Source organism: Mesoplodon densirostris, chromosome 1, assembly GCF_025265405.1.
Source record: "Mesoplodon densirostris isolate mMesDen1 chromosome 1, mMesDen1 primary haplotype, whole genome shotgun sequence".
In the NCBI taxonomy this organism is placed as follows: Eukaryota; Metazoa; Chordata; class Mammalia; order Artiodactyla; family Ziphiidae; genus Mesoplodon; species Mesoplodon densirostris.
The window spans coordinates 106,582,025-106,605,144 of record NC_082661.1 but is presented as its reverse complement, the minus strand read 5'-3'; the positions used below and the strand labels follow the sequence as shown (position 1 = coordinate 106,605,144).

General features: G+C 50.4%; 1 protein-coding gene across 7 annotated transcripts in view; it reads left to right on the top strand.

The window, feature by feature from the left end:
• The window catches only part of NSD2 (nuclear receptor binding SET domain protein 2), a 77,199-nt gene that overhangs the window by 19,453 nt on the left and 34,626 nt on the right, over window positions 1–23,120 (top strand). For 4 of the 7 annotated variants that reach the window (XM_060106997.1, XM_060106966.1, XM_060107003.1 and 1 more), the window contains exons 2-6: window positions 4,193–4,741; window positions 6,631–6,672; window positions 7,302–7,464; window positions 14,629–14,795; window positions 15,295–15,777. In XM_060106997.1, the coding sequence (XP_059962980.1) occupies window positions 4,211–4,741; window positions 6,631–6,672; window positions 7,302–7,464; window positions 14,629–14,795; window positions 15,295–15,777 (1,386 nt within the window). In that variant the 5' untranslated portion in view covers window positions 4,193–4,210. Of the gene's footprint in view, window positions 1–4,121; window positions 4,742–6,630; window positions 6,673–7,301; window positions 7,465–14,628; window positions 14,796–15,294; window positions 15,778–23,120 lie in introns of all 7 variants that reach the window. The other 3 variants (XM_060106989.1, XM_060107013.1, XM_060106983.1) reach the window with 2 other exon arrangements.

Here is a 23,120-nt window from a genome sequence, read left to right as displayed (position 1 = left end):
GATTACCACGGACCTAGTCCTGGAGTTAGATCCTAACCCCGTGACCCTGGGTGTGTTTTAAGAGAAGCCAGAAATCTGAATTTTTGTGTAAAATGTCCCAAACTTTAATTGTTGGCAACTAAAGTGTCTTGTTTATCTGTCTACTGGCTCTACTTCTTAATATTATTTTCTTAGCTGTTGCTCTAACTAGGGCTGCAGTTTGCATCCTTAACTCACCACAGGCTACTTAGAGTTAATATACCACTGGGTATAAAATACAAGCATCTTGCAACTGTCTAGATTGATTTACTCCCTTCCCCATGCTGCAGTTGTCATATGTATTACATCTATTAAGTTATAACTCCAGTGTTATATATTTTGCTTTAATTATTTGAATTTTAAAGAAACTAAGAGGAACAAGTAGTCTCTTATATTTGCTCATATATTCCCCATTTCTGGTGCCCTTCATTTCTTCCTAAAGATCCCAGTTTCAGTCTCTGGTGTCATTTCTCTTCAACCTGAAGAGCTTCTGTTAGCATTTCTCATAGTGAAGATCTGATGGCAACAATTCCTTAGCTTGTATTTCTCTTAGAATGTATTTTGTCATCACTTCTGAAGGATATTTTTTCTGGATATCAAATTCCGGTTGGACAGTTGGGTTTTTTTCCCCCCATTACTCAAATCATATCTGGCTTCTGTTTCTCATGAGAAGTCAATAATCATCCATATCATTGTTTTGTATGTAATGGGTCTTTTTTCCCTCTGACTGCTTTCCAGGGTTTCTCTTTATCTTGGTTTTTAGGCATTTCAACTGATGTGTACCTGGGTGTAGGTTCTTTTATATATATCCTGCTTGAGATTTGCTGAGCTTCTTGAATCTGTAAATTGATATCTCACTGAATTTGGGGAGTTTTTCTGGTTATTTTTTCCCAAATATTTTTTCTTTTTTTCTTTTAAATGACTAACTTTAAAAAGAATATTTATTTTTTATATTATTTTTGGCTGCATTGGGTCTTAGTTGTGGCGTGCGGGATCTTTTGTTGCAGCATGCAGGCTTCTCAGGTTGCGGCGCGTGGGCTCCAGAGTGCGTGGGCTCTGTAGTTGCGGCGGGCGGGCTTAGTTGCTCTATGGCATGTGGGATCTTAGTTCCCCGACCAGGGCTCGAACCTGCGCCCCCTGCATTGGCAGGCGGATTCTTAAGTACTGCACCACCAGGGAAGCCCCCCAGATATTTTTTCTGTGTCATTGTTTCTCTCCTTTCCTTCTGGGTGGGAGTGGGAACCCAGACCTTTTGATGCTGGTCTATAGATCATTGAGGCTCAGTTTCTTTTCTTTCTTTTTATTTTTAATAATTTTTACTCTGTTTTTTAGATAATTTTTACTGATCTATTTTCAAGTTTCCTGACTCATATCTAATACGCTTTTAAGGCCATGCAATGATTTTTTTAAAATTTCAGATACAGAATTTCCATTTGACTCTTTTTCATAGTTTTTGTTTCTCTGCTGCCATTTCCAATTTATTATTTTATGAGTATATTTTCCTTTATGTCCTTGAGCATGGTTATAATAGATGCTTTGAAATCCTGCTGAATTTCAATATTTGGGCCATCTCGGGGTTGGTTTCTGCTGTTTCCCTATTTCATCATATATTTAGTAACTTCTTTTCTGGATAATGTGAATGATGTGCTGTAGACACTCTTTATTCCGTTATGTTCTTAAGTGGTCTTTTATTTTCAATTGTGTTAAAATACACATCACATTTACCATCTTAACCATTTTTAAGTGTGAAGTTCAGTGGTATTAAGTACATGCATGCTGTTGCAGCCATCACCAGAACTCTTTTCGTCTTGCGAATCTGGAACGTTGCCCCCTTTAAAACAACACCTCTCTGTTCTCCCCTCCCCCAGATCCTGGTGCCCGCCATCCTACTTTCTGTCTTTATGGATTTGACTACTCATAAAAGTACAGTCTTACAGTATTTTGTGACTGGCTTATTGCACTCACTGTAACGTCCTCAGGGTTCATCCATGTTATAGCAGGTGTCAGAATCTCCTTCCTTTTAAAGGCTGAATCATATTCCACTGTGTGGATTCCACCTTTTGCCTGTTGTGAACATGCTGCTGTGAACATTGGGTACAGATACCTCTGTGAGTCCCTGCTTTCAGTTCTTTGGGGTATGTATCCAGAGTGGAATTGCTGGGTTCTTTTGATTCTTTGGGGGAACCCCCCCCCCGCCTGCTATTTTCCAGCAACCACACCATTTTACATTCCCACCCACGTGCACGAAGTTTCCAATTTCTCCACATCCTCGCCAACCCCTGTTTTCTGTTTTTTGTTTTTTTGTTTTTTTGCGGTATGCGGGCCTCTCACTGTTGTGGCCTCTCCTGTTGCAGAGCACAGGCTCCGGACGCGCAGGCTCAGCGGCCATGGCTCACGGGCCTAGCCGCTCCACGGCACGCAGGATCTTCCCGGCCAGGGGCATGAACCCGTGTCCCCTGCATCGGCAGACGGACTCTCAACCACCCAGGGAAGCCCTGTTTTCTGTTTTTTGTAGTAGGTAGCCATCCTCGGGTGTGTGTGAGGTGGCATTTCATTGTGGTTTTGATACTTTTTTTTTTTTTTTTTTTTTTTTTTGGCCTTGTCGTGGGGCTTGCGGGATCTTAGTTCCCGGGCCAGGGGTTGAACCCAGGCCCGGCAGTGAGAACGCGGAGTCTTAACTGCTGGCTAGCCCTGGAAGTCTGCTTCTCATCCTCAGAGTGGTGTTGCAGTTTGTTTCTCTCGCTTCAGCTGTCTTGTAGGCTGGGCTGCATGGACTCCAGGGTTCGGCGGGGAGTCTGCGGTGCACGGGGGCCCCCGTTGAAGGCTCTCCTTTCCCTATTCACCTGGTTCCTGGCCTGCTGGGTGCTTTCCCGAGCTGCCCCCGCGCCCCCTGCTCTGGGCTCTCTCCAGTGCCTTTAGGTCATTGTCTTCTCTTTTTGTCCAGTTGGTCTGATGCAAGCGGGACTGGGAACCCACTCTGATTTACCTGAAAAAAACACCGTGTGGGGAACACCGAATGCTCTGGTGTGTGCCCGGTGTTCCAGGTGTCCGGGGCCAACCCTCTACCACTGCCTGGCTCCCGCCCCAGCCTGGCGTCCTCGGAGACTGGGCCCTTTCCACTGAGGCTCTCTTGGGAGGGTTGTCCAGGGCTGCATCCCTGGCCCCTCCCCAGGGCATGTAGCCAGCGGGCCCCCAGGCAGTGACAGTGGCTGAGCACCTACGTCCTTGGGCTCCCGGTCCCGGCTCCCCACTTCTCCCTGCTTTCTCACCGTTGGCCCCCTCGGGGCCATGGTGAACTCTTGGGACGTCTTCCCAGCGGAGTGGGCGCCTGCCCGTTCCCTGTTCTGAGCCGCCTTCACAGGGCGTCCCCAACGAGGGGCTGCGGCTGTGTGGGGAGGAGACCCCACTGCATGCGGACCTCGGGCGGCCATCCTGTGGAGGGCGCTGTGGGTGGTGTGCTGTGGCCTGGCCCTGCTGCCCAACTAGTGCGGTCCCGGAGAGCTGACTGCACTTGATGATGCTGCCCTGCTGCTTGTCACAGGCAGTTAACTTGGGCCTGGGTGGGGAGGGGCGGGGGGGCGGTAGAGGCCCAGTTCTCACCTTCTCCGGCCGTCTGGGCTGAAGCTTTGCCTACCAGTAATCGCGGGTATGTCCTGAGCCCCTGCCCAGGGTCCTCTTCAGCTGTGTCTCAAGTGCTTCCCTTTTGTCCTTTGCCCGGGCCTGGCTTTGTGCTGGCCACCTTGGGCGCTGCCCTCGCGGCAGGGGGCGACCTCCGAGCTTCCGAGGGCTGAGGTCAAGGGGGGCACGGCCACACAGTTTATTAGTGTTTATTAGTGTTTATTAGTGGCGGTCCCTGCTTGACTCTTGTGTTCTCTTGTTAGAAACTAGTCCTGTTCCTTTCACTTTATCACTTTGTGATTCCTGTCATTTTTGTGATATTAGAACTGCCTCCTGTGACCTAAATCACTATAGGAAACATCATAAATTGCCTCAGAACCCCCCCCCCACAAACTCTACAAACCGATAGAGAGCTTCATTGGCATACTCATCTTAGGTTTGAAATGTAATACCTTTCTTTTCTTTCTCTCTTTCTAATGCTGCAGTGTTCTAAGAACGGAGGCGTCTAGGCTGAATGGAATTCAGCATCAAAAAAAGTCCTCTTTCTGTTCCGAAGGTTGTAAAGTGCGTGAAGATGAAGCAGGCACCGGAGATCCTTGGCAACGCGAACGGAAAGACTCCGAACTGCGAAGTGAGTCGCGAGTGCTCCGTGTTCCTGAGCAAAGCCCAGCTCTCCGCTGGCCTGCAGGAGGGAGCTGTGCAGAAGTTCAACGGCCACGACGCGCTGCCTTTTATCCCGGCCGAGAGGCTGAAGGACCTCACCTCCCGCGTCTTTAACGGAGACCCCGGTGCTCGCGATGCCAGATTGCGCTTGGAGTCCCAGGAAATGAAGGGACTGGGGACACCGCCTGACACCACCCCTGTCAAAAATGGCTCTCCAGAGATCAAGCTGAAGATCACCAAAACATACATGAACGGGAAGCCTCTCTTTGAGTCCTCCATATGTGGCGATGGTGCTGCCGCCGTGTCCCAGTCGGAAGACGATGGACAGAGACCAGCGAGCAAAGCGAGGCGGACCAGGAAGAGGAGCGCGAAGCTGCTGCTGGAGCGGGGCCTCGCCGAGGCGGCCCTGGCGTCCCGGGCCTCGAGCCCCTCGGCTGAAAAGGTACCTGCAAGTGAGGAGTTGTGGCTGGCCGGGGTAGAGGGCGGCCCTGGCTCCCGGCACAGGAGGGCCCCAAAGGACGCGCGGTGCGCGGGGGGCAGGAGGAGGTGGGCTGAGCCCCCCGAGGCCTGCTCTGCAGCTCGGGCCCCTGGCTGTGGTAACGGCAGACACTCACAGCAGCCTGCCGAGCAGTGCTGAGGCCTAGAGATTAAGCATAAAGATTAAACAGGGGGACTTCCCTGGTGGTCCAGTGGTCGAGACTGCCTTCCAGTGCCGGGGGTTCAGGGTCGATCCCTGGTTGGGGAGCTAAGATCCCACGTGCTTCGGGACCGAAAAACCAAACCATAAAAAAAAGGCAGAAGCAATAGTGTAACAAATTCAATAAAGACTTCAGAAAATGGTCCACATCCAAAAACAAAAACTTTAATTAAAAAAAAAAAAAAAGATTAAATGAGTGTCTGACCCCAGGCCTGGCCCGTTTCAGAGCCCTTGACCTTCAGGCTGTCCTGTTTTCATGGATCTCCTCTCCAGAGATGCCCTTTAGCCTGAATCTGGTCAGTGGAGGAGCGTGGGGATCGAGTGGGGGCCTCCTCAGTCTGTGCTGCCCGAGGAGGGGAGCGGGCCGCGCTGTGCAGGTGTGCTCCTACCTTCCCGCCCTGCGGTTCACTGTCCACTCCCAGGTCTCCTCCCCCGGTGGCCCTGCAGATGGGCCGCTGCCTTGAGGGTTGGGGCTGCGCCTCAGGCCTTCACGTTCTTGGTTCCAGGGCAGAGCCCATCACTTGAGTGCGCGTGAATGAGTGTTCACTCACCAAAGGCCGGGGTGGAGACCCCCCAACGTAGGACGACAAACGTGGTGGTTTATGCCACCAAGTCTTAAATGACACTCGGGAACCTTGACCTTGGCAGAGGGAACTGGGGAGGGTTCTGGAGCCGCCCTTGTTCACCGAGGGGCTGATGGTCTAGATTAACAGGGTCTGGAACACGTCCTGTGCTCACTGGTCAGCCAAAGCTCCTGGCCCACTTGCAGGAGTGGGGAGAGGGGACTCGAGACCAGTTTGGGTTGTATCATCACTAAGGTTGGAATAATTCGTGTAACATTACAGTTCAGGAATCTTGGTTACAACCCCACAGGTGGGAGGGGAAAGGACTGAAATTTCCCTGAATAGTTAAAATAATGAAGAACTTGGAGGGTTTAAAAAAATGTCTTTTGACTGCTCAAGGGCTCTAATGTAATCATAATGGTGAATTGTTTAAAAGCCTAGTTGAGGGCTTCCCTGGTGGCGCAGTGGTTGAGAGTCCGCCTGCTGATGCAGGGGATATGGGTTCGTGCCCCAGTCCAGGAAGATCCCACATGCCACGGAGCGGCTGGGCCCGTGAGCCATGGCCACTGAGCCTGCGCGTCCGGAGCCTGTGCTCCGCAACGGGAGAGGCCACAGCAGTGAGAGGCCCGCGTACCGCAAAAAGAAAAAAAAAAAAAAGCCTAGTTGAGTGACCTGGGCTGATACAGTGGTTTTTCTGAAGCACCCATGGTGTGGGGAACCTCACTCTTTTATGGGGGAAGAGGCTGGTGCAAGTTATCCCTAGCTCTCTGCCACTTGATTTTGGTAAAACTTGGGTAGATCACCTGATTTTGACTCTCAGAGTCTCATTTGACTCTTCGGAGTGGGGACGATAATATTATACTTGTCCTGATAGGGTTGTCACGTGGCTTTGATGACACCGTCAGTGTAAAACTGGGATGTTGTGGAATAACGTGAGAGCCAGGATTTTTCAAAAGCGTGTAATGAGTGCTCGCTTTGGCAGCACATATACAAAAGCATGTAATGTGACAGCTCTGTGTCAGCCCTCAGCACCTGATGTGTGTAACAACCGGGGTTCTCCTCGGTTTACAGATGCGGAAACTGAGGCCCAAAGAAGTTCAGCGATTTGCTCAAGTAGGTGGCGGTCTTAGGGGGAGGCCTGGGGCCGTGCTGACTGGGCTCGTCCTCCGGGAGAGGAGGTTGTTCTGGCCAGCCTTCAGCCTCCTAATTGGCCTGGGCTCTAAGTCGGAGAGACCGAGACTCCAAGAGCCCCAGGCCTTGGATGGTGGGTGGTGGGGCTGAGACTTGCTGCCAGGCCCCCGTGTCCTCGCCACCCCGGGTCCTCTCTCCAGCAGGTTAACTGTCAGACGAGGGCTCAGAAGGGGCGGGAGGGTCAGGGTATGAATTGCATGACAGTTCTTCTCCGACCTGCGAATAAGCTCCATTAAAGATCACCCACAGGCCAAGGAAATAGATTTATGTGGAGATCTTTGTAATGTGCACCTACAGTATGCTAGGTACTTGCTGACCTTTTAGCTGAGGGCAAGAGATGAACGATTTTGATGAAGTGATAGCAGGGCTGTTACCTGAAAAACAGTGAGGGAAAGCATGCTTCTTTTTAGGAGTGTGTGTGTGTGTGTGTGTGTGTGTGTGTGTGTGTGTGTGTTGAATTTCTTGTCTGACTAATCCTTGGTCTTCTATGGATAGGAGGCTGGATTTCAGGGTAGGTACTAGATGTACCTTTTGTTGTTATTCATTTTCAGATTCCAGCTAAGAAAGAATCCTGTCCAAATAGCAGCAGAGACAAAGACCAGCTGTTGAAGTACAATGTCGGGGATTTGGTGTGGTCCAAGGTGTCCGGTTACCCCTGGTGGCCATGCATGGTCTCCGATGATCCACTCCTGCACAGCTACACCAAACTGAAAGGTATTGTGTTTTGGGGGCTGTTTTTCCATCTTTATCTTCTGCACTTAATTGTTTTCATCTCCAAACTTCTTTATTACTCTTCCTTAAACAGCCCTACTGTGGTTCTTTTTTTCTTTTTTTTTATTGTGTTAAAATACACAAAAATAAAACGTACCATCTTAACCATTTTTAAGTGCACAGTTGAGTGGTATGAAATACATTCATATTGTCGTGCAGCCGTCACCACCATACATCCCCAGAGTTCTTTTCATCCTGTAAATCTGAAACTCTGTCCCTGTTAAGTAGCAGGTCTTCAGTGCCCCCTCCCCAGCCCCTGGCAGCCACCGCTCTACTTTCTATCTGCTGCTGCCTGTGGTTTTGAACTTGCATTTCCCTAGTGATCAGTGATGTTGAGCATCTTTTCATGTGCTTAGTGGCCATTCATACAACAAGGTTTGAATTGGCTTGGAGGTGGAGGTGGGGTGGGTGGTTGTTAAGTTTTTTGTGGCTCATTTTGCAACTTTGCTAAAGTTAGTGATTCACACGTGACACATTGCCTTTTCTTTTTATATCCAAATTAGATACGTACTTTATCTGATTGAATTAGTATTAAAAGAGAAGCAGTCTTTGCCTTGTATTGCTTTTCAGGTTTTATGATAAATAATTTATTATTACTTAGATATACAGTGACTGCTTCAGCATGATTTTCAGAATTAGTATTTTATACTAAGATTTAGTTTAAAAAAAAGTCCTAGTTTATTTTATTAGGTCTGTGGGAAGAAGGAAAAAAACTAGAAACGATCATCTTTGGTGTCATCAAACCTGGGAATATAAATCAGTACACAGAACAGTTAAGAACATATTAAGAATGTAGTATGTTATTGATACAGATTAGAGCAGATGCTAATTTAAATAATAATTGGACAGTTCATGAAACACATAAAAATTCATGTGTTTTTGGAGGGAAAAAAACCCCAAAATCAGGTGGTTTGAGATTCTCCTGAAGAGTTGCTCTAAAGTTTGAATTTGGTCTGAGGGAGGTGAGAGGTGGTAACACAGAGCTGGAGGTGACCAAGTTGGTGCCCAAGTGACCTGTGCCCCCCAGAAGCATGGGTGGCTGGAGCTGTGGGCTGGCCTTGCATGGCCTCAGCATGAGTGCGTGGCCTCTCTTGGCCTCTGGATGGAGGCCTGAGCTCTCGCCGGGGCAGCGCTGCTGGGAGTGCGGTACACTGGTGGCTCCCTGGCAAACAGGCTTGAGGGGGTGCAGGTTCGGGATGAAGAGGACCTCTCCTCAGCCCCAGGCGCCAGGCCTCCCGCCCACTGGGTGGTTGGACCCTGCCCCGAGGCTCAGGCGTGCGCATGCACTCTGCAGGAAGGCGGTGGCTGGAGAGGAGCCTGTGGGCTGGCTTTGGCTCTGACTCAGTGGAGGGCATTTAGCATCCTCAGCTTGCCAGCATCAGGGAGTCCCTGCCAGAGGGCTTCAGGGGTCCCAGGGTGCACCCCTGCTCTTGTGTTCACCCTGAGGCTGAATCAGGGTGCTCTTCCCAGCCTCTGTGGTCTCGAGCAGCACCTGCCGCCCAGCCCCACTCTCTTAGGCTGCTCTGGCCTCGTGATCAGACTCGGGGCGCACGGCCAGGCAGGAGTTGTTGTGGGAAGGTGCCCAAACTTGGAAGGAGGGGTGCAGCCCAACAGTGTGCTTCTCTAGGAATGGTTTTGGGTTGCTGGGAGGCACAGCCTCCTAATCACAGATCAACTTCTGAAGACTGATGATGTGCATTTGAAAAGCAGCTCAGTAGGAAGAGAGCCAGGATGCAGGCCTTGCAGCTGGAAGGGGATTCAGATGACCTTTGAAAAGCAAAGGGTCAGAGGAACCTGTGTGTACCTGGGGATGGCAGAAGGACACGTGCAGCCAGCGCCCGCCCAGGAGGTGGTGGCCAAGAGCTCTCCAGTGGGAAGGCACGGCCCTGCTTGTCATTGGTGAATGATCAATGGCCACGCTTGGGACCGGGCTCCCTGACAGCCTTGCGTGCTCTGGTTTCACTCCTCCCTGAGGATCCATCGACTTATTGAACGCTAGCTCTTCGTTTTTACCATGCGTTTCATGGTCAAGGAGCTGGCGTTGTTCTGTGAAGGTGAGCTCCCTCCTAAAAAATTACTTAGGATTACAGCCTTCACTCTTCTTAATGCGCAGATCGTCCCAGATGTGGCCGGTGGGAGCCCGTGAAGTCCCTTTCAGCCGTGTCCTTCTGACGCATCTCCATCCGTCCTGGAGCACTTCCTTACGTGTCGCCCAACTGAATACACTCCGGGTTCATTTTGAACTTTCTTTGCCCCAGTCCTGGAACCAGCTGTTTCTGAGAAGAAACCTGGGTCCTTTTAGTAGAGAGTGGTGTACGGAAGCTCGGGTCTGGGCTCTGGTTGTGTCCAAGGCCACGGGAGACACAGGGGTGCCGGGGTGTGAGGCAGGTCTCCTGGCGGTGCTGAGCCCGGCTCCCTGTGCAGCACCCTGTGCTGGGCGTGCCTGAGGGGCTAGGCATCCTCGCTGGGGAAGGACGGGGCTGTGGCCGAGGGTCGGCTTCTGGCATGGGGCTGGCTGAGCAGGGGGTTTTGGGAAGCAGGAACTTTTTTTTCCCTGTGAGATGGAACTCCCTCACCCTACCCCTGATTCCCACCCCTGATTTTCTTTTTTTCTCTTTGCATATGTGTACTTCTTTTTATTTATCATACTTGGGATTACTTAAATCTGGATCAGCAGTAGTGCACTTAAGCTTTAAAAATTTAAGTATAATCTACATGCAGAAGAGAGCACAGCTCTTTGGAGAGTTCAGGTTTCCTTTGAAAATCTAATAGCATTTTCGTGATTTGTAGCAGCAGAACTTGTCTTGGTGACTGTCTCCCAGGGCATCTAGATGGATTAACCAGCAGCTTTGAGGCCTAACCCCTTAAGCTGGAAACAAGATAAATGTGTGTTTTGGGTATTATACTATGAAGAAGACTGGATTCTTTTGCAGCTGGGAACGTCACCATCTCCCTGGTGCACCTGGATCCTACTAGTCTTCTCTTCAGGTACCAGGGTATCGAGTCAACTTATCTTCTGTTGTGGAGATTTTTGTTTTCACCTTTTCTGTGTTATGGAAAGGAACCCTCATTGCTTTTTTTTCTAACTTCCAGCATTTTCTAAAAATATTGTAGGTACTCTGATTTTCTCATGTTCTAGGTTATTAGACACTGTAATATGATTTTTTCCTTTTTGCTTTTCTGTCGGCTACGAAGAGAGGTGTGTTAAGATCTCCCACTGTGATAATGGATGTGCCTTTTTCTACTTGAAATTTTGTCAGTTTCTGCTTTGCCTATTTTGGGGGCTCTGGACCCCCAGGGACTGAACCAGGAAACTCAGGTGGTGATCCTTGTTCTTTGTTTCCTGTGGAATTCTGTGGCCTTTTGTCCTTGTGATTTTGACCCTTGCTTCTGTAGACACCTGGCCTCGGTTGCATTGTTGTGGCTTCTCTTCCTCTCTGTATCTGCAGCGCTGAGGCAGCCTTATCTCTTTGTGGGGTCCATTCTGCATGCATGAATGGCTGTTGTCAACTCAAAGGCCCCACAGAATCTGGACAGAGACTCTGGCTCAGTCTAGCCCAGGGGGTAAGGGGCCACCTTGTGTCTAATGTGCTGTGTTGGGGAGGAAACGAACATAGTACAAAATTAGGTTCCTGGGCTATTGGTGGAGGCCACATTCTCTTAGAAGGGAGTGTGGGTGGGGCATCAGTGATAAATGTTTTCATACCGACCATGATTGATGAACATCAGAAGTCACAGGAAGGAAGGGTTACTAATAAATGGTGCTGGGACAGTTGGTTAATTACGGTGGTAAAAATGAGTGATTCACCTGTCAATTTTGGACCAAAAGAAAATTCATATGGATTAGAAAAAAAAACCTTAAAAATACAAGAAAGTTGGGTTACATGTGTTACCAAATTTCCAGGCAGGAAAGAACTTCAGAAACGTTTAATTAATTTTATAAACTTAGGATCAGCCTACCATGTTCTCCTCTGCTTTTTTTTCCAGCTGACATGTAAGGAGCATTTTTTCTGTGTCATTAACTATTTATTTTAAAAAATGATGTGCGTTCATATTATTTCATCATGTGTACTGTAATAGGTTTTTCTTCATTTTGCAAACTGCTATGACATATATTTATATTCATTTTTATGACCAAGGGAAGTTCTTTCAAAGTATTAAAATAATTGAAGCAGACATAAATCTCTTGACATATTTTTGAATCTTAGCTGTTTTAAAATCAAAGAAGTATACACACTTATAAACAAGTCAGATTGTACTGAGAGGTTAATAGTGAAAAACAGTCCCCTTCCCTCCCCAGAAGTAATTGTTTTTAACTGTAAACATTTTCTTCCAGTTTGAACTATTTTTTGATTTATCATTTAGGTGTTTTCTTTTGACTTTCTGTTATGGAAAATGAAGATTGACCTCTTCAATCATTTCCTGTTTCTTTCCCTTTCATCCTCCCCATATAATTAACTCACTGTTTTTATTACATCAAACGTAGTTGTTCACATAATTTTGACTATGTAAGTATCATTCAGTGAAAAACTGAGCTGTGTTCTTTAATTGCATTTTCTTTCTTATACAACCTTTTGTTTTTCCTGGAGTTAATTATTGCCTTTCTTTTAAAATTGTATACTTTGCTGTCCATACAGCTTTAATTTTTTTCAAGTATTTATTTCTTTGTCCTTAAAACTCATCCTGCTATGTAGTTAGTTTTTCCGATTGGGGGAAAAAATAAAAACCTATGTTTGGTTCCCGTGTTCCTTTTCTGCTTCTTGGATCTCATTTTTTAACCTTTTTCCTTGCTGCCAAGATTTTCTTTCAGTGTGGAAGAATTCTTTCCTCTCATCTTTTCTTCCCTTGGAGCTCTCTCCTAGAATCTCCCTTTCTCCTACCTAACTGTATTACTGGCACTCTGTCTTTTGCATAGTAGTAATCTTAGACTTTCTTTAAGATGCTTTACTGAGTTACATGCATTGTTTTCCATGGTGCCACATTGTGCTCTTCCTTGGTCAGTTTTCCTTTTTTGTTGGAGTACATTTTTGGCATCCTAAGAAAGTGTAAATGGTGGGTATTGATAAATTTGAGTTCCTGTGGTTCGGAGGATGCTACTTCACTATCCTCTCACTCAATTAATGGTTTGGCTAGGTGTAGAATTTTATGTTGAAAATAATTCTTCTAGGAATTTTGAAGGTATTACTCCATTTCCTTCTAGCATCCAGAGTTGCTCCTGAAGTACCTTGCCGTTCTATTTCTCATTTCATGAACATGGAAGCTGTTCTCTTCCCCTCCCCCAATAGCTTGAATGTCACAAAGATGTGCCCTGATGTGGGTCACCCATTGGATGAGGCACTTAGGGGGGTTTTAGTTCTGAGACGTGCTCTTGTGTTGTTAATTCTCTGATGAGTTTCTCTGTTTCTCTCTCTAAAAGGCCAGTTATTTGGGTATCATACCTCCTGGATTGACCCTGTGGGTTTCTTATGAGAGTAGATTTTTTCATTTTAATCTTTTTCTTCTTTCTGGGAGATTTCTTAACTTCTTTTTTCTTTAATGTTATTTTATTCTTAACTTTCCATCCAAGCTTTCTTCTTTTTTCCCCTTAATTAATTAATTAATTAATTAATTAATTAAGTTTTGGCTGCGTTGGGTCTTTGTTGCTGTGCGTGGGCTTTCTCTAGTCGGGGCAAGCGGGGGCTACTCTTCGTTGCAGTGCACAGACTCTAGGCGCGCGGGCTTCAGTAGTTGTGGCACACGGGCTCTAGAGCGCAGGCTCAGTAGTTGTGGCACACGGCCTCAGTAGTTGTGGCTTGTGGGCTCTAGAGCGCAGGCTCAGTAGCTGTGGTGCACGGGCTTCGTTGCTCTGCAGCTTGTGGGATCTTCCCAGACCAGGGCTTGAACCCGTGTCCCCTGCATTGGCAGGCAGATTCTTAACCACTGTGCCACCAGGGAAGCCCCAAGCTTTCTTCTTGAGTTTTATTTTCATGACTGTATTTTAAAATTTCTCATAGTGCTTTCTTTTTCTTTGTTCTCTTCTCATAGCAAACTAGAGTTCTTCTTTGTCAGGTGTCATCTCTTCCTGGCGTAGTGTCTGTGGTCCTGCAGAGACTGTTTATTTCTGTGTATTTTGGAATCATTCATGTTAGAGGCTTCTCTGGGTCCTGCGGGGGCAGACCTTGGTGCTGCGCTTGTGTCTGAGAGGGCTACACTCAGCTGCCTGCAGCCCGTGTGTAGGGAGACTGTTAGCTTATCTTACGGGGTCTGGCTGGCTGGTGGTCGCTTAGTTGGGGGAATCTCCAACTTTTGGAGAAAAGACACAGTGGAGAGGTTTTTCCTCTGGTGCGCTGGTTCTCTAGGGAGTGTCCTGTGATATTTTGTGGCCAGTGCTCTGTGTGAGGGAACAGGGACTGGCATTTCCCCAATGGAGATCTGCCTTTCTTTCCCAACTTGGCACAGAGATCTGACCTTTGAACCAGCTGTTTTCAACCTCACTCCACCCCAGCCAAATCTGGCACTCCTCCTTTTGGGGACCAGGTAGACACTTTCCTCACTCAGGTTCCTTCTGTCTGCACTGAGGATGTGGCTTCTTCCTGCTAAGAGTAACAGCGGTGCACATATGAGGGGTTACTCTGTGGCCTCCTGGCTGCCCTGGGAGGTCATCGATGCCCTTATTCCCCCTCTGAGCGCTGTGAGTGAGTGGCCGGCCCAGGGCCACCCGGCTGGTATGTGGGAGGGCTGGGATTTGAACCCAGGCTGTGAACAGTAGCCTGTGTCCCCTCACTGCTGCCCGGTCCCCTTTTGCTATTGTCCTCTCTCGTCTTATTTATTTGGGGTCTTCTTCAGTGGCTCTTGGAAGGGAGGGGATGAGGAGTAAATCTGGTCAGCATTCTTTCCCAGTCGGTTTTGAACCTCATCTCAGTCTCGTAAATGTGTTTCCCCTTTTGGGGTGGAGTGTGGTGGGGAGAAAAAGAGCAGGGTTTATTTTGAGGTTAACGGATTCCAACAGCACCCAATAAAACAACTTCAAAGCAGCTCCTAACTTTATATCAGTAATTATTAATAGATTTGCCTAATTTCATCCCAAATTCCAACTTTCAAGTTCTAACATTTTATTTTAAAAACTAGGTCAGAAAAAGAGTGCACGCCAGTATCACGTACAGTTCTTTGGTGATGCCCCAGAAAGAGCTTGGATATTTGAGAAGAGCCTTGTAGCTTTTGAAGGAGAAGGACAGTTTGAAAAATTATGCCAGGAAAGTGCCAAGCAGGCACCCACGAAAGCTGAGAAAATTAAGGTGATAGATGTTCCTTAAGTATAATTTTAGACCAAAACTTTTATTTTTATTCTTAATTATTTATCTTGTTTTGAACTTGTGGTTGGTTGAAATGTTGTAACGGCTTCTTATGTCTGTCACTGTTTACTTTTGCCAAGTGTGCTGTGTTATACAATATGGCAGGTTTCTTTAGAGACACAGGTTATCCTTTTTACTCCTTTGATGACTCCCAAAGATAATTTGTTTTATAATTTTTGTTTTCCTTTATATATATCTATATATAAACATGTATATAATATTATATACGAGTGTTAGTTAAATGTAATTGGAATTGATTTCTAGTTTAAAGAAACAGTAGAGTTTTACTGGTCTGAACTCTGTCAAAAACCTTCGAGTTAATGGGTTTTTGTAGTTTTTGATTTCTATATTTATCTGAAATTTTAAAAGTATTCTTCTTTAAAGTGGGTTAACTTTTATGTTTATATAATGAAACTTACAATATCTTATGTTCTCTTTTCAGCTGTTGAAACCTATTTCAGGGAAATTGAGGGCCCAGTGGGCAATGGGCATCATTCAGGCAGAAGCAGCTGCAAGCATGTCAGTAGAGGAGAGGAAAGCCAAGTTCACCTTCCTTTACGTGGGGGACCAGCTCCATCTCAACCCCCACGTGGCCAAGGAGGCAGGCGTTGCTGTGGAGTCTCTGGGAGAAATGGTAGGGTTCTCAGGAGTCAGGGAAGAAGCTGCTGACAGCCCCAAGTCCACGAGGGAAGTGGGCATTCCTGTCAAGAGGAGACGGAGAGCCCAGCTGTCCTGCTCTGCTGAGAACCAAGACAGTGACCCGGGGACAGGAAAGAACACTCCTCAAAAGACAGCAGAGGCCGAGCCCAAGCGAGGAGTGGGGTCTCCTCCAGGGAGGAAGAAGGCCATGGCCTCCACTCCGAGAAGCAGGAAGGGCGATGCGGCGTCCCAGTTTCTGGTCTTCTGTCAAAAGCACAGGGACGAGGTCGGTGTTGTGATGGCTTCTAAGTTGTTGTGTTTTCATTCTGGGGAGTTTCTGCATTTGAGGGGCATCCCTCGCAGTGCAGAATCACCTGTTTCTCAGCATTATCAGCACAGTCTGTAGCAAGCCCTCTGTAGACTTTACATCTAATAAGCAAGTGTTGTTAGGGAATGGCCATTTTAACACTTGGGAGCAAAGATATTTGCCTTTGCACTCCGGGTTACGAACATACTCCCACAGGGACAGCGGGAGGCGGGCTGCTCGTTGCTGGAAGCTCGGCCTTATCCTGGACATCTGGTCCTGGGCTAGCGTCTTCTCCAGGAGGCACTTATAGAACCTCACGCAGCCACTGGCACCGTGGCGTTTGAAGGGCAGTACTGGGTCAGTGGCGAAAACATTTGACTAGCATTCTTAATCATTTTTATAGGCTGAACCGTCTCTTTGGACATGGTCCGGGCTTGATTCCATTGTAAAGAACTAAAGGGATTAGGCCACCATCTTTGGTTCTTCACTGTTACTTGAAGTGAGTGGGTTGGTGGGACTTTTCTCAGGAAGGTAAGGCAGGTGTAATGTTAGAAAATCTGTTATTGTGATTTGCTGTCGCACATTAAATGATCATCTCAGTAGGTGGAGAAAAGGCATTTGATAAAAGTCATTTCTTTTTCTGCCATGCCACGCAACTTGTGGGATCTTAGTTCCGCAACCAGGGATTGAACCTAGGCTGTTGGCAGTGAGAGTGCAGAGTCCTAACCACTGGACCACCAGGGAATTCTCCAGAAGTCATTGTTTGTTTGTTTTAATTTATCTATTTTTGGCTGCATTGGGTCTCTGTTCCTGCGCGCAGGCTTTCTCTAGTTGCGGCGAAAGGGGCTACCCTTCATTGTGGTGCACGTGCTTCTCATTGTGGTGGCTTCTCCTGTTGCGGAGCACAGAGCACGGGCTCAGTAGTTGTGGCCCGCGGGCTCTAGAGTGCAGGCCAGTAGTTGTGGCACACAGGCTTAGTTGCTCCGTGGCATGTGGGATCTTCCCGGACCAGGGCTCGAACCCGTGTCCCCTGCACTGGCAGGTGGATTCTTAACCAGTGCACCACCAGGGAAGTCCCAAGTCATTGCTTTTTGATACACATCAAGCCAGGATTAGAAGGGAACTTCCTTTAATCTGCTGAAGGGTGATTATCAGAAACTTTAAGCATCACATGTATTGAAGGAACTGTAGAAGCATTCTCTCTAATCATGAACAAGGCAGGATACCCTTCTGTCACCACTGACATTAAATGTTGTAGTGAAAGTACTGGCAGTACAGTAAGATGAGAAAAAAATAGAGAGGCCTGACTGTAAAGGAGGTGGTCCATGTGGAGGCTCAGGGGAGGGTACAGGAGACCTTGAGACTCAGGAAGAGTTCCCAGCACCGGGAGAGATGAGAGCAACACACAGAGAGGAGGTGGAACGCCAAAAATGTAGTGTCTGTGATAGTAACAAAATAAGGTACCAAGGGATCAATATGACAGAATATGTATAACTTTGGAGAAAAATGGCTGATATTTTAGCAGACCTAGACAGAGGTAAATAGGGGGTGGCACGGTGTTCAGAACGGTGCTCTGAAGTGGAAGTTGTCATCTCTCCTCTGTTAGACTGTAAACCCAGGATCGTCCTGGGAGAACTCCCAACGGGAACTTCTTTGCCTTTTTAAGTAGATGGTAGCATAGCCACGTTTGAAGAGAAGCTCAGCTGGGGGAGTTGCCCTACACAGAGGAAGTTCTGTTACTGAAAACTGTACAGAGCAGAATCCAGAAGCAGACTCGCAAGCGTGTGGAGGCAGATGGGAAAGGACTGCTGGCCAGCTGAGTGGGCCGGCTGCTTAGGACAGGCACTGGGACCACACTGGTGAGGTCAGCACTGGGCCGCCATGGGAGAAGAGCTTTGTCTCTTTGCAGGGGAGGGTTTCTTAAGGCAGACTGATCATAAAGGAGCTGCGTTAAAATGAGATGAAAGCTGTGTGTGCAGAGCTCAAGCGACCCTGAAGGACAGAGTGGAAAGGCTTTGAGAAGGACAGTTTACAGAAGAACCTGGATGGCCAGCGAGTCCACAAAGAGAGGCTGCTGAGCCCAGGAACAGCAGGGAACCACGTGCCACGGTCACAGTGAGGCGAGTGGACACAAGCCCAGCGCCTCTGTGGTCAAGGAGATGAAGCCGCAAGTGGGAATCCCCATGCAGGACTGGCAGAGGATCATTCCTTACACCTAGTTTCAAGAGAAATTTAGCAACATCTAGTGAAATTGAAGGTGCACATTCTCTGTTTTGTAAGTTCACTGCAAGGTATTTACCCTTGAAGAGTCTTGCCCTTGCGCCCAAGGAGGCAGCACAGCGCGCAGAGCCATACGACGCTGTGGAAGTAAACGGCAGATGGTGGCGCATCCTGCCGCCTGACTCTAGACTTACCGGGCGTCCAGGAGGAGAGCACGTTGCTGAAGGGTGTGCAGATCCCGTCACCGAAAGTGTGAAAAGTGCAACGTGCCTACTGCTTTGTTTTGCCTACCTGCCTACCTGCATCCACGCAGAGTCTGGGTGTAGCTCCAGGTCCGTGCCTCTGTCCAGGTGCTGACACCTGGTGGGGGTCTGTGGGTGGGGACCAGCTGGAGCACGGAGCAGCGTACACTTACCGCGCTGGGCCTACTGTGGGTGAGGTGCGAGCTGTAAGGTCAGGCTGTGTGACGCCCGTGTTTGCAGCTGGACCCCCATCACGCCTGGGGAGGAGCCCTGCTCTCAGACGCCGGGAGCAGGGCGTGGCCGTGACAGCTCAGCAGCGCCAGCCGGCGCACTCGGCCTCTTCCTGGTCCCTTCGTATCTCCGCGCAATCTCCACTCGTTGAAAGTGTGAAGGAGAATTCAGACCACTTTCCAAAGACCACCACCCTTTTTACTTTTGCGGAACCAACTTGCTCTCCATCAACCCTTCCAGCACTGCGATACGTACCAAGGAGTTTATTGCTGCGGAGATTGCTGATAAGCTGTACGCCAGAGGCGGCAGCGTGGGGCTGTGCTGTGCACCCAGACCCCCTGCAGCTCACAGCACGGCCTCTCTGCCCTTGAGCATCCCTCCAGAGCCTGTTCTGCACAGCTTTGCCGTGGGCATCATGCTCAGTTCAAACACCAAACTGAAGGTGCACAGTTACGGTTCAGTTCTGCTGCCTCTCCCTAGTCTTTGTGGGGGGCGAGCCCCATGAGCCCTTCCCCTCCTGTCTGGGTTTGGGTGCTGGTGGGCTTTGATAATTCCATGTTGTCAGAAAAGTGATGGCTACTAGGATTCTTTACCTGTTATTAACAAGTGTGTTTGCGCTGGTTCTGTAATGAGTAATTCTAGACTTGAATTGAGGGAGCTGCTCCCTGATTCCATCCTGTAGAATAATCTGGGTCTTTCTAGGGGTTTCTTTCTTTTTGGAGAGTGGTGGTGCACCCAAGGATGGTTTCTGTTTGGTTGTTAATTGGTTAAAAGCTTGGCCAGCCCTTGAGGGACAGAGTGGATGGAGCCTCCTTTTCTGGGGTTACTAGATAGAAGACTGTGACTGTCAAGGACATTTGGTTGCCACTTGCCGACTTTTTTTTGCTGTACATTTCCAGCTTTCTTCTTGCAAATGAAGAGCTTCTTGAAACGGGTTGAGCTCTTTGTTAACACATTTTGATGGTCCGTCTTCGTCCAGCAGGCTTAGCTTGGACGTGCAACTCCCTCTGCTCCTGAATCCCGCTCCAGGGGATGGAGGTGGGGGAGAGGCACATGCTGGGAGATGGGCCCATGGCCCGTGAGGAGCTGGCGGGGCTGGTAGACAGCTGCCAGCAGCTGTGCCATGCCCGTGTGTGGTTTGCACACAAGGAGGTGAGAGCGGCTGGGTGAAGCCTCCCGCGAGGGGAGAGAGTTGACTAAGGCACCAGTGTTGGTAGCACTTTTACCAGCAGATGTTTTTTGCCTGTTTCCGATTTCTGAAGCCTCTTCCCACTTTCTCTGACCCTGATTTTTACAGCTTCATTAGAGTTGCACCCCTGTTTTAGGTCTCAGCTCTGCATGAACATTTGTATTAGGTGTCTGTTGCTGTGTAACAGGTCACCGCAAAGCTTAGTGCCTTAAGACAACAACACGCATTGCTGGGTCGGGAGTTGGGGAGCAGCTTAGCTGGGTGGTGCTGCCTCAGGGTCTCTCATGAGGTCAGTTAGGGTGTCAGCTGGGGCTGCAGCCTCATCTGAAGGCCGGAGTGGGCCAGGGGACCTTCCTGCAAGGTGCCGCACTCCACTCAGGGGCCAGTCGTGCTCCCGGCAGGTGGTCACAGCAGGCAGGGTGGAGGCCTTCTGCGCCCTAGACTTGGAAGTCCTGTGTGGCCGTGTCTGCACCGTCCTGTGGCTCTGCCGGACGGCAGGAGGGAGGCCTGAGGACTAGGAGGCGAGGCTTGTGGGAGGCTCTCAGAAGACGTGTGAGAGGCCGGGGGTAGGGAGAGCAACCTCTGAGGAGCCCACAGAGTCCCAGGTCGTGCTGGTGACATTTTAGCTGTGTGGGTTTGTGGGTATTTGGTTTTCCATATTTTTTTTTCCCAAGGAGTGGAAAGGCTTTAATGAACATAACAAAGGGACACAAACCCCAAATCCAGCCTTTGTTGCCCATTTCAGTGGCTGAGGAGGAGGGAGGGGCTCCACCCTGCTTAGCTGTTCCCAGGCCCAGGGGCAGCTGGAGGGCGGTCCCTGCACGTCTCCCCTCCCCGCAGAGGGGCTGAGTGCTGCTGGAGCCGGGAGGCCTGAGGCAGCCAGCCGACCTCCAAGGTCAGGGGAGGCCCAGGATCAGGCAGGGGAGTCAGAGGTTGGAAGGGTAGATGGACTGAACAGGAGGGGCAGCTCTTGGGTCCCCAAACAGCATCGTCACAGAGGGGCCAGGGCCTGCTGGCTCCAGGGACCGAGACCCTCACAAAGGAACAGCCCCCCTCCGCCTGTTCAGCAATGGTCAGGAGAAGGTCTGAGGGACAGGAGAGGACAGGGGCCTGGGTGAGCAGAGGAGGCTGCGAGGGAGCCGAGGAAGAGCAGCAGGCATGGGCGTGGTGGACGGGTCCTCCGGCTGCTGCCCTGCAGCTCCTGCTGGCGAAGAGGCTGGCAGCGGGGCTAGGGATGCTGCCTGTCAGGGTCCAGGACTTGTCGGAGCAGATGCGCACGTCGCAGTTGGTGCTCAGGTTCTGGGTGAGCTGTGAGCAGCTTCGCGGGCCGCCGAGTCTGTCGGCACGCGGTGGAGCTCTTTCTGAGGCATCTTCCGGGAGCTGCTCTTGCTCCTGACCAGGCTGCGCTTGGACACCTGCCTGCAGAAGCGTTCTGCCAGGACAGCCGCCGCCTCCCCCGCCGCGCGGGCGCCTCACCGCCTTGCTGCATGCGGGGCCTGCTTCCTCCGACCCCCTCCTCCCCTGCGGGGCGCCAGCCGTGGTGCAGGCTGCTTGTCCATACTGTCGCGTGTCTGAAACGGTTTGTCAGAAACACAGCGGTGGCCGCGGTGGAGTGCTCCACGTGTCGGAGACCTTGCCAGTACGCTGTCGTGAGGAACCGTTCGGCTCTCGTGACGGCACAGCGAACCCTGTCTCCTGGCTGAGCGCGAGGAGGTAAAGCCACCCCTCCGCGGTGAAGTGACACAGGCGGGAAGCAGACCGGGACCCGGCCCCGACTGTGCCCGTGTGCAGAGCCTGTAGCGGTTGTGCTGTGTGACGTCCTCATGAGACCTGTGCGTTGGGGTGAGCAGTCGTAGCCCTCGTGGTCCCAGCAGAGGTGAGGGTGAAAACGCCTGGGCGCTCCCAGGAGGCGGGCACCGCGGGCCGGCGGCGGCTGTGGCCGGCGCATCTCCTGTCCTGGCGGAGCGCTGCTTGCAAGGGTGCAAGCGGGCAGCGCCGGGCTGAGAGCTGAAAGGATACCTGCAGCCGGCATGCGGAGGGGGAGGTCTCTGGGAGCGTGGGCCTGTGCAGTCAGGGGGTCCAACCTGCTGTGTGCCCAGCCTGCGGGGGCCGTCCGGCGTGTGGCTCATGTGCACGGGCGCGGGCTGACAGGAGTGGGTGCACCTCTGCCTGGCTGGCACGTGGCGGCAGGAGTCCCACCTGCGGCGGCCTGGGCGGGGGGCCCTCTGGTTGCAGGAAGGAGGCCCTCTGGGATGGAGTGTCAGCAGGGAGCGGACAGGATGGAGAGCCAGGAAGGGTGGGCGGGCACAGGACGTGCAGGAGCGGAGCTGGCCAGCCTGGCACGGGCTTCAGGTGTGAGGGGAAGGGTGACCTCCGGGGCTTCGGAGTCCTGTTTGGGGAAGCAGCTGCGAGCACTTACATTACCCTTCATTCTGATCGGGGACGCCGTGGCCTGGGCTGGGCGACAGCCCCGCAGATGCATGTGCTGTGCTCCAGGAGTCTTGGATCTGCAGCTCTGCACGGAAGCCTTTGCCGCGAGGGTCTCAGATCCTTGATGCTGGAAGTGTTGGGGGCCGCGGGAGGGGTGGCAGGCAGGCTGGGCGGGAGGGGAGGGTGCCCCAAGTTGAGAGGAGGGAGCAGGCGTGTGTGGGGCTGGAGACACCCAGGCAGGCGCAGGATGGGAACAGGGATGCCGAGGAGACCCCGGGGGAGCGCGGGAGCCGGAGCCGGGCTTCGACGTGCAGAGTTGCTGGGGTGCTGGTGTCCGGCAGGCCAAGGTGGGCATGGTGAGGCGCGGGGACCCTGGAGGCCGTACGAAGCCATCTGTGGGGTGGAGTTGTGGATTGGGGCTTGCATTTGGGGGCAGAGCTTGCCGTGTTGGCTGGGCAAATAGTAGGTCCAGGTGGTGACAGGAACTCACTGATGAAGTGTCACGATAAGTCCATCACAGAGAGCAGTGGAGACACACCTTCCCTTACCCAAGTTACTTCTCAAAGCTGTGGCGGATGAGCCACATTGAACCTGGGGTCTGGCTCCCAAGCCAGCAGCCAGTGCTCTGACTCAGTCGGCAAAGCTTTCTTGGAAGGGCCTGGGGCACAGAGGTCTCTGTTGCACTTCCTCAGCTCTGCTGTCATAGCTTGAAAACAGCCACGGAGGACTTGGGAGTTCATGCCTGCGGCCGAGTTCAGAGAAAATTTTACTGTGGACACTGATGCTCAAATTTCCTCTAATTGTTAGGTGCTATGAAATATTTTTCCTCTGATTTTTTTTTTTTTTTTTGGCCACGCCGTGTGGCTTGCGGGATCTTAGTTCCCTGACCGGGGAATGAACCTGCGCCCTCGGCAGTGAAAGCGCTGAGTCCTAACCATCGGACCATCAGGGGATTCCCCGATTTTTTTCAACATTTAAAAATGTTAACTCAATTCTTAGTTCATAGGCCA